Source organism: Serinus canaria, chromosome 27 (genome assembly GCF_022539315.1).
Source record: "Serinus canaria isolate serCan28SL12 chromosome 27, serCan2020, whole genome shotgun sequence".
NCBI lineage: Eukaryota > Metazoa > Chordata > Aves > Passeriformes > Fringillidae > Serinus > Serinus canaria.
In genome coordinates this window covers 2,006,265-2,019,799 of record NC_066340.1, presented here as the reverse complement: position 1 = coordinate 2,019,799, position 13,535 = coordinate 2,006,265, and the positions used below count along the sequence as shown (strand labels likewise).

At 50.3% G+C, this 13,535-nt stretch overlaps 1 protein-coding gene across 1 annotated transcript; it reads left to right on the top strand.

Annotated features, from left to right (window-relative positions):
• Window positions 1-2,141: 2,141 nt before the first annotated feature.
• CCR7 (C-C motif chemokine receptor 7) lies at window positions 2,142-10,392 on the top strand. Its single transcript, XM_009096535.4, has 3 exons — window positions 2,142-2,485; window positions 7,794-7,843; window positions 9,145-10,392. Exons 1-3 carry the CDS (start codon window positions 2,476-2,478, stop codon window positions 10,207-10,209), a joined length of 1,125 nt encoding a protein of 374 aa, XP_009094783.2. The 5' UTR covers window positions 2,142-2,475; the 3' UTR covers window positions 10,210-10,392.
• The last annotated feature ends 3,143 nt before the right edge of the window (window positions 10,393-13,535 follow it).

The window sequence follows — 13,535 nt, the reverse complement described above, 5'->3', positions numbered from 1 at the left end:
TTTCAGTTCAAGTGGAACCAATGAGAACTGAACCAAAATCTTTCTGAGCAACTTCCTGTGGAATTTCTCAGGAGCTGCATTTTCTTTGAGTTTATGGATGAAAGCTGCCACCCAGCTCCTGCTGCAGCCTGGGCAGCAGGTTTAAATCACTGACATCACTCTCCTGGGTGCTGGAGGGGAGCAGAGGCACCCAGAGACTGGAATACCTGGTAATTTGATTCTTTTTATTCAGTTAATTAACTCTGGAATAACAAACAGGTTCTAATAGCACAGTGCAATGGCTTCCATGGGCACTGTCTGAGTTCAGTCTGTCTGCTCACAGGGGATCACAGTTTTGTGAGAAGCAGCTCAAGTTCAGGCAATGTGTCAAAGAGATGGAATCACTCAGGCAATAGGCTGCAAACATACCCAATCAAATTAAGCAAAGATTTATTAAATGTTCTGAGAACTCCCTGGGTATAAAATGTGACTGTACAAGAAGTTCGGTGTCATACACAGACAAACAGTTTATTTTAAATAATCCCATCTTGAGTATTCCCATTTAAATATTCCTATTTTAAATATTCTCATTCTTTTAAAGAAAAAACAGTTTGCTTGAATGGGCTCTAATACCACAGAATTTGGCATGTACCAAAATGTGCAGAAACCAAGCTGCAAACCACCTGCCTCTCTCACTTTGGCTTCAGCCAGCATGGACATGGGGATGGATCCACCAGAACTCTGCCTGCTGCCTCTCCCTGGAGCAGGGTGAGCACAGAGCCCCCCCGAGGGGCCCATGCCCCCACCCTGCACCTCCCAGGCAGAGCTGTGACCTCGTGTGAAGCCTCTGTTACACCGCTTGATTCCGGGTATTCTGCTGGTACCCAAGGGAAGTCTTTCATCTCAGGTCCTCCTTGGAGGAAGTGGTTATGAGATAAAGCTCTCGAGGCAGGGTACCTGCCTGGATACCTGGTGAGCGAAGGCACACAGAGCAATAAATAGCTGCAGAGATGAGAGCAGCGCCTGCTGCCTGAGATAAGTTCCGGGCGAGGTGCGGAGGAGTCGGTGCCACGCACTCAGAGAGTGCTGAGGAGAGGGAGGGTCAACTTGTGTGAGCAGAGGAAAACTGTCACAGCTCTCCTGCCCCAGCACCCTGCCCCTGAAAAACCCCAAATCCCGACCCTGGGTACCCCAGCAGCCTGTTCCCTCAGCACCCCAGAAGGGGCTCAGAACCACAGCAGCACTGGGAAGGATTTGGAGTTGGGCTGGGACCATATCGATGGAGGGTCTGAAACTGGACCTGAGTCTTCAAAAAGGACCTAAGACAACCCACAGAACCCTCAAAACTACCTTCAGCTTCAGCTATGCTTAGTTTGGGCTGGGATTCCATCCTGTGGTGCCCTATTTTTCCACCTGGCTGCAGTACCAGCACTGACATAGCATAAGTCAGAGAGGACAAATGCCAAAGGCATCACTTCTAGAGGAACCTGGCTCAGGAGAAAAGCAAGTTTGTGAGGAGCTGGAGACATTTCTGTCTGAGAGACAACCCCTCCATCTGAGGGGTCTGTTCCAAGAGCAGAGCCCTCTTTGACATCCAGCCAAACAAAAGTGGGTTGGACAGGTAGATCCAAACAAAAAGCAAACGCCAAACAAAATCCACTGCTCTGCCTTGGGGGAAGGCATGACACTGACAAAGAGCAGAGCCTTTTGGGGAAGACAAAAATACCCAGAAAGAGAAGGGGGGAAGTCACTGAGCTGCTGACAGTGTAGGGAAGGAGAAGGACAATGGGTTATTGGTCATGGGCAGTTCTGTGCAGTGAGATTTCCATCCTGAACAGCCTTCCCAAAACAGGTCTGGTAGGTGGGATGGGATGGGATGGGATGGGATGGGATGGGATGGGATGGGATGGGATGGGATGGGATGGGATGGGATGGGATGGGATGGGATGGGATGGGATGGGATGGGATGGGATGGGATGGGATGGGATGGGATGGGATGGGATGGGATGGGATGGGATGGGATGGGATGGGATGGGATGGGATGGGATGGGATGGGATGGGATGGGATGGGATCCCCTGTTTCCTCCAGCACTGAGGGCTCCACAGATGAAGCAGGATTTGCTGGAGTGGGGAGGTAAGAAAGAGCCTCCTTCCCCTGTTTGCTTCACCACAGACCATTCCTCATGTGTCAGTCCAAAAGCAGAGCCCTCTTCACTTCCCCAAGTGTCAGTGACAGCTCTGGGTGTGCAGAGCACTCCGAGGCAGCACCTGAGCACCCAAGAGCTCAGCTCAGCTCTGAACACATGAGAAGGAGGAGGAGGAGGAGGGTCTACTGAATGCCAGTGACATCAGGGTGCCTGTGAGATCCTCACAGGGGTGCAGGAAGTATAAAAGCAGAGTTCCCCGAGGAGGGTCCCTGGCAGGAGCTGGGGAGGCAGTGCTGGAGTGGGTGATGCTCTCGTTACCTCTGTGACTGGATCCTGCTGGAACCACACCATGGATGGGGGTGAGTACCTGGGCTGCAGCCCTGGGCTGTGTCTTCAGCTTTATTAATGATGCCCAGTCCCTGTCCTGTGACACAGGAGTGGAGGACTTCTATTAGAGTATTTAAACAGTATCAAAGACTTTCATCTTCCTCATTTTTACTGTTAGAAAAAAAAAAAAAAAAAAAGCATGGTTCTGTTTTAGAAGCACAGAAACCTCAAATCACTTCAGAAACAAACACAAAAAAGAGGTTAGGAGGCAATTTTAAGGGGCCTTTTTGTTCCGAAGCAAACGGAATCTTGCATAATTCACACCTTTTCTTCTGTGTTCTTAATTAAAAAAAAAAATAGAGAGAGAGAGAGAGAGAACACTCTCCCTGGCAACGTTTTAATTCAGTGAATCAATCGAGGAATTAGGAGAAGAAGAGCTGAGATCGTTCTCTAAGTCCATCCAGTCCTTTGCAAGTTATTTCTATTTTAAAATATCTGCAGGAGCACTGGGGGAAGCAGGATGCATTGGAGATGCAGATGGTCAGGGAGATGGATGCAAGAAGTTCTGGGGAATAAAGGAAGCTCTGGGGATGGTCCAGGGATGCAGGAAGCCCTGGGGGATGCAGGGAAAAGAGGAGGCAGGTCCCACAGGACCCTCCAGGCAGGAGCAGGGAATGAGTCAAGGGAGTTTTCTTTCTCCTCAGAGCCTCTGGCAATCAATGGCTTAGGAAATTCCTGAATTTTGGAATGCCTGCATCCAAACAAACACCAAACTGGACCTGCCCACCACACATCATTCTTCTTGTTTCTACTTTTGGCCTCTGCATCATCCTGTGGGTGCTTTGTGGGCTGCTCGTTCCAAGGGGTCCAGTATCTGGGGGCAGCTCCTGGGAAAGGTTAATGAGGACAGGAAAAGAAAGAGTTAATGAGAACCTGACCAGATTATGATCATGTTCCTGCTTTGGGTGTTTTGTTCTACTATTGTATTTCAGGTGAATATTTCATTTTCCTGGAAGATGCACCACCGTGGTGCTTTCTTTAAAACACACCTGGCTCACTTCTGCAGGAAATTTTTGACTTGCTTCTCTCTGCTTATCTTCTCTTTTGATTCACAGTTTCCTGAAAGGAGTGGAGGTCGATAATTATTAACTTTCTTCTGTGATAGAGCAGTGAACACATGAAATAAGAGCATGACTGGGTTTCACTGGCTCCTCTCACTCCTGAGATGACAGTGTCTTTCCTCTGCCAGTTGTGAGGAGGGGAAGGGGGAGAACAGCCTGCTAACTGCCAGTAGTCATTAGATCACTTAGGTATGATTAACTTTTCTCAGAAATATCTGGTTCTCCCCCAAAAGCCTCCTGAACTGCTGGAGAAGGGGCACCAGAAGCTGGTACATGTAAAACACACACAGAGCAGGTTAATCACTGCCTGCACGTGTGCTGAAGCCAGAACTTGTGCTTTGCAATTCCAGGTGGCCAAAAAAGCCTTCGTTCACCACGAGGGTTTGGCCAGAGCAGGTTTGCTAAAGCATTCCCAGCTCCTGCTTTGCTCTCCTGCATCTGACCCCTAAAGCATTCCCAGCTCCTGCTTTGCTCTCCTGCATCTGACCCCTAAAGCATTCCTAGCTCCTGCTTTGCTCTCCTGCATCTGACCCCTAAAGCATTCCTAGCTCCTGCTTTGCTCTCCTGCATCTGACCCCTAAAGCTTTCCCAGCTCCTGCTTTGCTCTCCTGCATCTGACCCCTAAAGCTTTCCCAGCTCCTGCTTTGCTCTCCTGTATCTGACACCTAAAGCTTTCCCAGCTCCTGCTTTGCTCTCCTGCATCTGACACCTAAAGCTTTCCCAGCTCCTGCTTTGCTCTCCTGCATCTGACCCCTAAAGCTTTCCCAGCTCCTGCTTTGCTCTCTTGTATCTGACCCCTAAAGCTTTCCCAGCTCCTGCTTTGCTCTCTTGTATCTGACCCCTAAAGCTTTCCCAGCTCCTGCTTTGCTCTCCTGCATCTGACCCCTAAAGCTTTCCCAGCTCCTGCTTTGCTCCCCTGCATCCCTCAGCTGTAGCAGCAGCCAGAGCCTCACGAGCTGCCCTGGTCATTTGTGTGATCTGATTAATCTCCCTCAGGGCTGTGTCTCTCTCCTCTTCCAGGCAGATGTTCTGACATCAAATACTTCCACTGCCAGAGGCCTTTCTGGGTGCACCTGGTGGGATTCACTGCTCCTGCAGCTGCTCTTCCCTTGCTGATGTTTAGGAACTGCTGCTGAGGGAGATCCAGATAAGCTGGGAGGGATCTGCCTGTCCAAATTCACCCCCCTTCTGCCACAGCACAGCCTGAGCTGTGCCCCAGGTGCCCACCCCAGGCACCTGAACTGGGGATTAAAAACACCTTTGCTATTGAGGGAGCCTGAACAGCTCAGCAGCTCTCAAAGGAGGAATCCCCCCACCAGGCTTAGTCTGTGGAGGAAAATTGTAAAACTGAGGGGTTCCCATCCCCTGTCATGAACAGATCCCTTCTTTCCTTCACTCCCATGGAGCAATTCCCCTTTCCATCCATTTCCAGGTCCTTCAGGACAAGAATGGCCTCAAAGCAGCTGGGACACAGGGGCTGCCACGGGGCTCTAGGGCCAGGCTGACTCACTGGCTGTGGTGGGGTTCTGGTGTATTTTTAAAATTGAGGTTTCAAGTTCAACTGGCTGCAGGGACTTTTGAGAGGGTTTTTTTTTCCCTCAATATTTTGAGGAACAAAACTTTAAAAAAACTTTAAGAAAATACCCACAGCAGCCAACTGCCAGGAGGTGTAAAAAGGAAAGAAAAAGTAAAGAAATTGTACCTAAAGTGCCTGATAAACCTCAGAGCAAGACTCCTGTCATGATAATTGCTTCTGCCCACTGCCCCAGACCACAAGACAAGTTGGGCAGATGCAAGTCCTGTCCAGTCTGACTGAAACCAGTGACACAAACGTGCTCAAACTGGCACAGAGGGAGCAGGAGGCAGCAGGGCCTCTCTGGTTGTGCTTTTGCTAATGTGTAATCCGAGGTGGGGGCACAGGAGAGGGGCAGAAACAGCACGGGGCTTTCTTCATATTGAAAAGTCATTTGACATTTAAGACAGTTAAAACAGCAACTGAGAAAGGGGAGAAAAAAGAAACCTATGATGATCTTCAAAGGAATGATATCAGCTGAACTGTTTCAGGAGTTGGTTGAGTCACGTTCTCAGTCCTGTTTTTCTAGACCTTCACAGGGTGATAAGAAAACAGAGCAGAGCAAAGGAGCTCTCACCAGGGCTGGGGCTGGGGCTGGTCAGGTGAAGTCAGGGCAGGACCTGGAGTTTGCAAACCAAGGCACAGAGAGCTGCTGGAGTCTGCTTTGCATGGGTGCTTTTCCTCCATGGAATGAGGGTGGTTCTTCTCTGCCTCTTATCCAGCAGCCCCAGGGGTAATTTCCTGGTGGGCTGAGCTACCAGCACAGGAACTCATCACCCATCCACAGGTAGCCAGGATCCCAGGGAAGCCAGGCTATTTAGAAGGTGCAGCAGAAGCTAAAGGCTGCTGTGGTGTTTGCAGAGTCAGGGACTCTGTTCCAGGCAGGAAGGGCAGTTACAGCTTGATTAAACCCACCTAGTTTAAGGGTCTCAGTCCTTGGGGCTTTTAGTGTATTTCCTGTATCATATGCAAAAGGCAGGGCAGCAGATAGAAGGGGTGACAACCACAGCAGACACCAAACCTCTTCCTGCAGTCTGGGACTGATCAGAGGGAAAGCCACTGGCTGGACAGAGCAGCCAGAAGCTTCTCTTCACCCTCAGTCCCTGCCTTGCACTCCTCCACTCCTGAGTCCCCTCAGGTTCCTCCTGGGTTCCCGTGGGAACCCCTCAGATACCCCCAGGAGGGTTTGGAGAAGGTGAGGGGAGGATGAACACAACTGAGCACACAGCTGCATGAGCATAAAGATGAAAATAAGGGGGGAAGGTGAGACAGAGCTTCTAGGAGGCCTCAGGGGAGGTGCTCACACAGGCTTGGGGATGAGCCACGAGTTTTCCCATGTGGCTGAGGATCTCTCTGACCCACACATCACCCTCAGGTATTAAAAACATCCCCACTCACAGGTAAATCTATCTGATATTAGTGAAGCTGTTGCATGTGATTTAACACAGGGACTTGGTGCAGTTGCCTGTAGTGGAAGTTCATCATCCTGGTGCAGTGCAACACGGGCAGGAGCCTGGCACAAAACTGAAACCAAGCAGAGCTGAGTCCAGCAGACACTGAGCACAGGAATCAATCACACTCATGAACAACCAGGCCATGAGGAGCAAGGCAGAGTTCTAGGAGGAACAGGCAGCTGAAAGCCAAAGGTATCTCCTTGCTGAGCACCCCCAGAGCAGAAAACCCACAGGGAATGAGGGGCTGCAGGGACCAGCCAGTGCCTGGAGGGACATCCTGGGCCAAGGCACCCCTCAGGGAGGGACACATCTTCTCCTCACACAGAGTGGAGCTCAGGGCTGTCTCACTGCCACCTTCCAGCTGAGCAACTTTCAGTGGCAGCTGCCTGAGATAGATGCTGGTAGGAGCTGTAAAACCAGTGAGGAGAAAGCTTTCCCTGGCCCCTGCCCTGCTAACCACAGCAGGAAGAGCTGCTCGGCTGAGATTGCTCTCACCACCACCATACCTGGCTCTAAATTCAGTTTTTCCTCCCAGCTGTCAGCATCCTATATTTTCACATCCCAAGGCAGCAGAAGCCAACTCTTGACATTTAGAGACAAGCAATAAATTTCAGCCAGTTCCAGTTCTATCTGTCCCAGGGGAGCTGAGCTCTCCTCTGCACAGCCCAGGCACCACACGGGCACAGCTGGGCCAGATTTATGGCCCTCACAGCTGGGTGTTTTCACATGGATTAAGCTGCACCCTCACTGCTCAGACACAAGGGAACAAGGGTGGCTGCCTGCAGGGGAAAATAATGGATAAAATCAAAATGGGTGCACTGTGCCTGAGTTTAGAGTCCTCAGCTCCAGCCTTCACTGCATGGGGTCCTGTGCAGCCTGGTCTAGGTGAAGACATCCCTGCTCACTGCAGAGGGTTGGACTGAATGACCTCTAGAGACCCCTTCCAACCCAAACTGTTCCATGAATCTGTGAAGCCAGGGGGGCCAGACTCCTGAGGCTCCACCAGGGCTCTGACAGCAACGCTCATGACCCTGGGTTATCTTGCTGGCATCTTCCCCAGGTTCTGGTTTCCTCAGTGGTGAAGGTTCTGCAGGGTTCACAGTGCCATGGACAGCATTACCCACTATTTGAAAGTAAGAACCACGTGGAAACCCCCAGTCAGCCACTAACACAGCATCTCCTTCTTCCCTAGGCAAGCAGCTAAAGGTCAGCCTTGTTTTCAGCCTGCCGATCGTTTTTCAGGTAAGATGTTTTCAACAACATTGTTGAAATCCAGCTGGTTTGTGTTGTGGGTAAAGGGAGATCTCAAAAACTCAGAGCAGCCACCCACAGTCCCAGAAATGTGTGGGGACACAGCTGCTCACCACAGGATCCAGCTGTGGGAGGTGGGAGGTGAGAGCAGAGCCCAGCTACAGAAAAACAAACAAGAGAAACAAAACCAAGCAGAGAAAAATGGTGGCAAACGCAGTGATTTGCAGATGGTCTGGGCTGTGTGAGTCCACTCTTAGCCCCAAAATGAGCATTCCCAGTGCACCACATTGATTGCTGGGAGCAGACAGTTCCTGCTCCCTACAGATTCCTGGTCAAGGTGCTGAGCTCTAACCAAGCCCAGAGCAGGAGAGGGATGCACCCAAGGAGGAAGAGCTCAGCATCTTCCCCTGCCTGGTGCTCAGAGTGACCTGGCCCAGCAAGGTGGACCACAAACAGAGCTGTGCTATGACCTGCTCCCAAACCCAGGGCCTGGTCCTGGTGCCCGAGGTCCCTCAGCTGCAGTGGCCACCCCCCAGCCCATGGGGCTGCCTGGGGCACAGCCAAGCAGCCCCTGCTTTTCCCTTTCACTGCTGGCAGCCTGGCAGGATGTGGTGAAAGCCAAACCTGCTGAGATGGAGAGCATTGAGATGCTCTCCGAGAAAGGGTGGGGGTATCCAGAGGAAACCTTTCATGTCTGTGAGATGGGGAGAAGGTTCTGGAGACTAATAAGTCACAAAAAGCAGGGCACAGGTACCGCAGGCTCTGTCTGCCCCACAGGTTGTGGCAGTGTAGGAAGATGAAACAAGAATAATCAGAACTGAAATCGGGGCCCTGAATGAGATGCTGGCCCAACACGGAAGCAGCTTCCTGCTCCACTCACTGCACTTCCTCACGCTCTCACAGGCACCTTCGCTGGTTTTTTATTTAGCTGAAGGATGGTTTTTTATTTCTCACATTTTATCTGACAGCCAGCTGTGCACACACAGCTGGAGGTGGGTCCTGGAACACTCTGGAAAGCTGCCACACATCTGAGAGCTTGCAGATGTTGCTTTGGCCGAGCACAAAACATTTCTGGTGGAATTCCCACTTGGAGCCCCCCAAAAAGCCCCAAACCTCACACGTTTATAGGAAACACTTTCAGCCACGAGGTTGTGTCAGCTCTGTTTGTGATTTTGGCATGAGACAGCACTCGGGAACTCCCTGGGACTTCTCTCCAGGCTCCTTTCCTTGCATGGCCACATAGGCAGCACAGCCCTTGTCCCAACACACTCTTCTTCTTTTTCCTGTTCTAGTTCTGTGCTGGGGACAATGTCACTGATTACTACGACTCCAACAGCACCATTGACTACAGCATGTTTGAGTCCCTGTGTGAGAAGGAGGAGGTCCGAAACTTCCGTGCTGCCTTCCTCCCGGCCATGTACAGCCTCATCTGCTTCATGGGGCTGCTGGGCAACGGGCTGGTCATGCTCACCTACATCTACTTCAAGAGGCTGAAGACCATGACAGACATCTACTTGCTGAACCTGGCTGTGGCAGACATCCTCTTCCTGCTGACCCTTCCCTTCTGGGCGGCGAGTGCGGCCACACATTGGCTTTTTGGGAGTGTTGCCTGCAAAGCTGTCTACTGCATCTGCAAAATGAGTTTCTTCAGTGGGATGCTGCTCCTCCTGTCCATCAGCATCGACAGGTACTTCGCCATCGTCCAGGCAGCCTCAGCCCATCGCCTGCGTCCCCGGATGATCTTCATCAGCAAGGTGACCTGCGTCCTCATCTGGGTCCTGGCCTTCATCCTCTCCATCCCTGAGCTGGTTCACAGTGGTGTGAACAACTCAGAGAGCAGCCCCCGTTGCTCCATCATTGCTGATGACTTGCAGACCTTCAACACTGGCATCAAAGTGTCCCAAATGGTGTTTGGCTTCTTAATTCCCCTCCTGGTCATGTCTTTCTGCTACCTCATCATCATCAAAACCTTACTCCAGGCCCGTAACTTTGAGAAGAACAAAGCCATCAAGGTCATCATCGCCGTGGTCATCGTCTTTGTCGTCTTCCAGCTGCCCTACAACGGCGTCATGCTGGCCAAGACCATCTCAGCCTTCAACCAGACCAGCTCCTGTGAGGAGAGCAAGAAGCTGGACGTGGCAGATGATGTGACCTACACCCTGGCCTGCTTCCGATGCTGCCTCAACCCATTCCTCTACGCCTTCATCGGCGTCAAATTCCGCACCGACCTCTTCAAGCTGCTGAAGGAGCTGGGCTGCCTGAGCCAGGAGCGCCTCTGGCAGCTCACCTCCTGCCGGGACAACAAGAGGAGCTCCTTCGCCATGGAGACAGAGACAACCACCACCTTCTCCCCGTGAGCTCAGCTCCAGGCACGGCTTGGTGGAGCTTGAAATGGTTTTGGACATTTTCTCTAGTCTGAACTCCTGGCAGAGCAAGACCTGCTACACTGCAGAGAAGTCGAGGGGGAAACCCAGAAGTCTCCTCCTGTTTCAGCAGCAAAGGCTGCTGGCCAGTGTCCCATGGGTGGAGAGACTTTGCAACAGAGCTGTCACTAACAGCAAAACGAGGGAGAGGTGGTGAGTCTGCAATTCCTCCTGTCATTTCACCTTCAGCTTAGTCTTTCCCTGTCAAAATGAGAAATTCTCAAAATAGAACATTTACCCTAAAAGCGACAAGTACCAAGGGAAAACAGACATTGGTGCAGCAGAACTGTCCAGGATCATCACCCTTGCTTTGGATGTTGATTTTAACAAGACAACAGCTCTGCAAGCCCAGAGAAATGCCCTTGCACTGAGTCAGTCCGAGGCCAACCGGCAGCCACAGCCTCAGGCTCTATCCAACACACAGCCCCAGCTGTGGAGTATCTGAGCACACCACTGCTCTGCCTTCCCCCATGAAATGTGAGACATGACCACAGCTAATGCAAAATCCATACAAACTCAAGCCATCATTTCAATTATTCTTTATAACGTTGTAACCACTCGTAGCTCTGTCAGGAAAAGTACAAATCCTACTTTACTTCTGCCTGTATCCTCTTTCTGGGCTATCACCTGCTGACCTTGAGATAAATATGAATGTGAGTTTTCTGCTCCCTTCCCAGCCCTTCTAGCAGGACTTCAGCTGCCTTTGAAGTCAGATCTGTATTTCACTCATAAGCTACTGGGGAGTGTTTTGCATCAGTGCTGTCGGCACCAACAAAGACACGGCTCGCTGAGGTTTCATCTGAACACTGTCCACCTCTGCCAGGGCCACAGCAGCTGAACAGAAGATTATTGTCATGGAAAATCAGACCTTGGAGGAGCCCAGACTGTAATTCTAGTGGGTGCTTTCACAGGAAGAGCAAAGATTCCTGATGACAGATGAACGCTCTGGGAACTGCTGCCGTGGGACAGCTGAACGTCAGCTGGGAGGAGCTGCTGCACAGCCTGTGCAGCTGTCCCTGTCCTTGTCCTGTGCTCCTGTCCCTGTCCTTGTCCTGTGCTCTGATCCCACAGCACCCACAGCACCCAGCTCTCTCAGAGCCATCACCAGTGGAGAGAGGTCTCAGCCTGGAGCTGCTCCCAGGGCTGCCAGGGGAGACATGTCCATGTTCCCCTGAACACACAGAGCCATGAGCAGCAAACACTCACTAAACAGACATTTATCCTTTTTTCAACATATGGATCCATCAGGAATGACACAGAGAACTCTCTAGTTCATGGGTTGGAGAGCATTGCTTTAGAGAATTGAGAATTAAAATTCCAAGACAGAATTCACTGGCTGGGTGTGAGACAGCACTGCCAGTTATTTACCTGGCTGCCACCAAATCTGAATAAATTCTCCATAAACCATTTACCTCTGGTGTATGGGATTTTTGTCAAGGGCTGGGATTTGGGAAGAGAGGATTCTGCTTTGTGTTACCTATCTGTGCTCAACTGTTGAACTCATTTTCATTTACAGTGCCCAGGTAACTGTACAAAGTGCTGCTTCTCTGTCACATGAAACAGGGGGTGACAACTGACACTGAACAGCTATTTGCCCTTAGTTTCGTTCCCATCCTTATTTGGGCAAGACACAGTTCTTGGCCAGAGCCAGGGACAGCCCCAGCACAGGGTATTTGCAGTTTTCCTCATCAGTAACAATATATTGTTAATGTATATTCAATATGTAAAGCTGCTTTACACAGACAAAGTTCAATCTGTTCATGAATGTACCCCAAAAACACTCTGCTTCCATGGAACCTTTTCATGCAGAACCATTCACCTCATTCCAGCCAGGAAACTGCTCCACCAGCCCATGGAGCTCTACTTATTGTCCTGTAGGTAAAAGCCATCCCCCTCCTGCAAATGAAGCAGTCTTCAGGTCCTTACAGACCAGATGAATTCCAAACAGGATCACACACAGCTGCTTCCAGAAAGGAGATGCAGAGGCACCCTCTGGGACAGCTGCAGCTGTGCCTCAGTGAGGCAGGGGTGATGTCAGAGTGCCTGGCTTTCCCTGGTTAAATTTAACAGACAGAGCAAATTTGCATCTAATTTAGATGAGTCATGTTAACGTTGGCCTAAGATCCCAATCTGAGGTTCCCCACTGATGTCTAAAAACTGACTGTATTTTGCTACTTGAGAAAAATAAATTATAACAATTTAAATAAAACACTTCTGGTTTTCCATTGCATTTTCTCCATCCTTGTCCAGTCCTTGTCAGTCCTTCTGTCCTGTAAGGAGCTGTTTGGTCAGCTCAGCTTCATACCAGTGCTGCCCTCAGGAAAGAGAGCATGGAAAACAAACTAAATAGAAATATGTTGGTTTACTTCATCTGCTGATGGATTATAGAAGAAACAAGTCAGCAGCACATTAAGGAGATTTTATTTTAACTATTAACCCACCTGTCTTGATGCTGCTCCACAGCTGGATGTACCTAATGGCCACTCACCAACCTTTAAGTGAAAAAACTTTGAGCTGTAGCATTTTATTGTCCACATTTAATTAAAATTCAGTATTAAACCACTATGATACTGTGGGAACTGCTCATGGGGAGAGGCAACAGCTCTGGGCACCATAACCCCCAGCCACATCCAGGGTGAGAGCAGGAACTGCAAGTAAAACAATGAACAGAATGCTCCTGCCTGGCCTCCCCAGTTAATTTGTGCCTCAAAGCACACAGGGAGAGTGAGGGGGGACCCATATCCTTCACAAAAAGTGCCTTGTCATTGTAACCACGGAATCAAAGAGGAAGAGACTCAAAGCACACGAGGAGACAGAAGCCTGACACTGAGTGCCAGAGCCAAGGCTCATTTCTGCTTTCACTGAAGATGAAAGTCTCACGTTTTCCCCCAGAAGAGAAAGGACAAGGTGAGTTTCAGCATCTGGCCCAGAGACTCAAGAAGCATCTCAAGAGCAGCACAACACAGCTCAAGATGCAGAACCTCAAACCCAGGGATCCTTAAATAAACACTGGTTCTCACCACAACGAGGTCCTCAGAGCCCCAAGAGCTCCTTTGTGCACAAGGTTGAGCAGTTTTAGAGCAAGAACTGGGGATCTGCAGAGAGCCACAGCACTTTTAACCAATCCCCCTGCTCCTCTGAGGTGACTGTGAGCCAAACTCTTCATGGTCAGGAACTTTCTTGATTAAGAAAGCAGACTCTACCTTAAAGCCTTAAACCAGTAAAACTTACCCACCAAGCAACCACACAAAATCACAAAT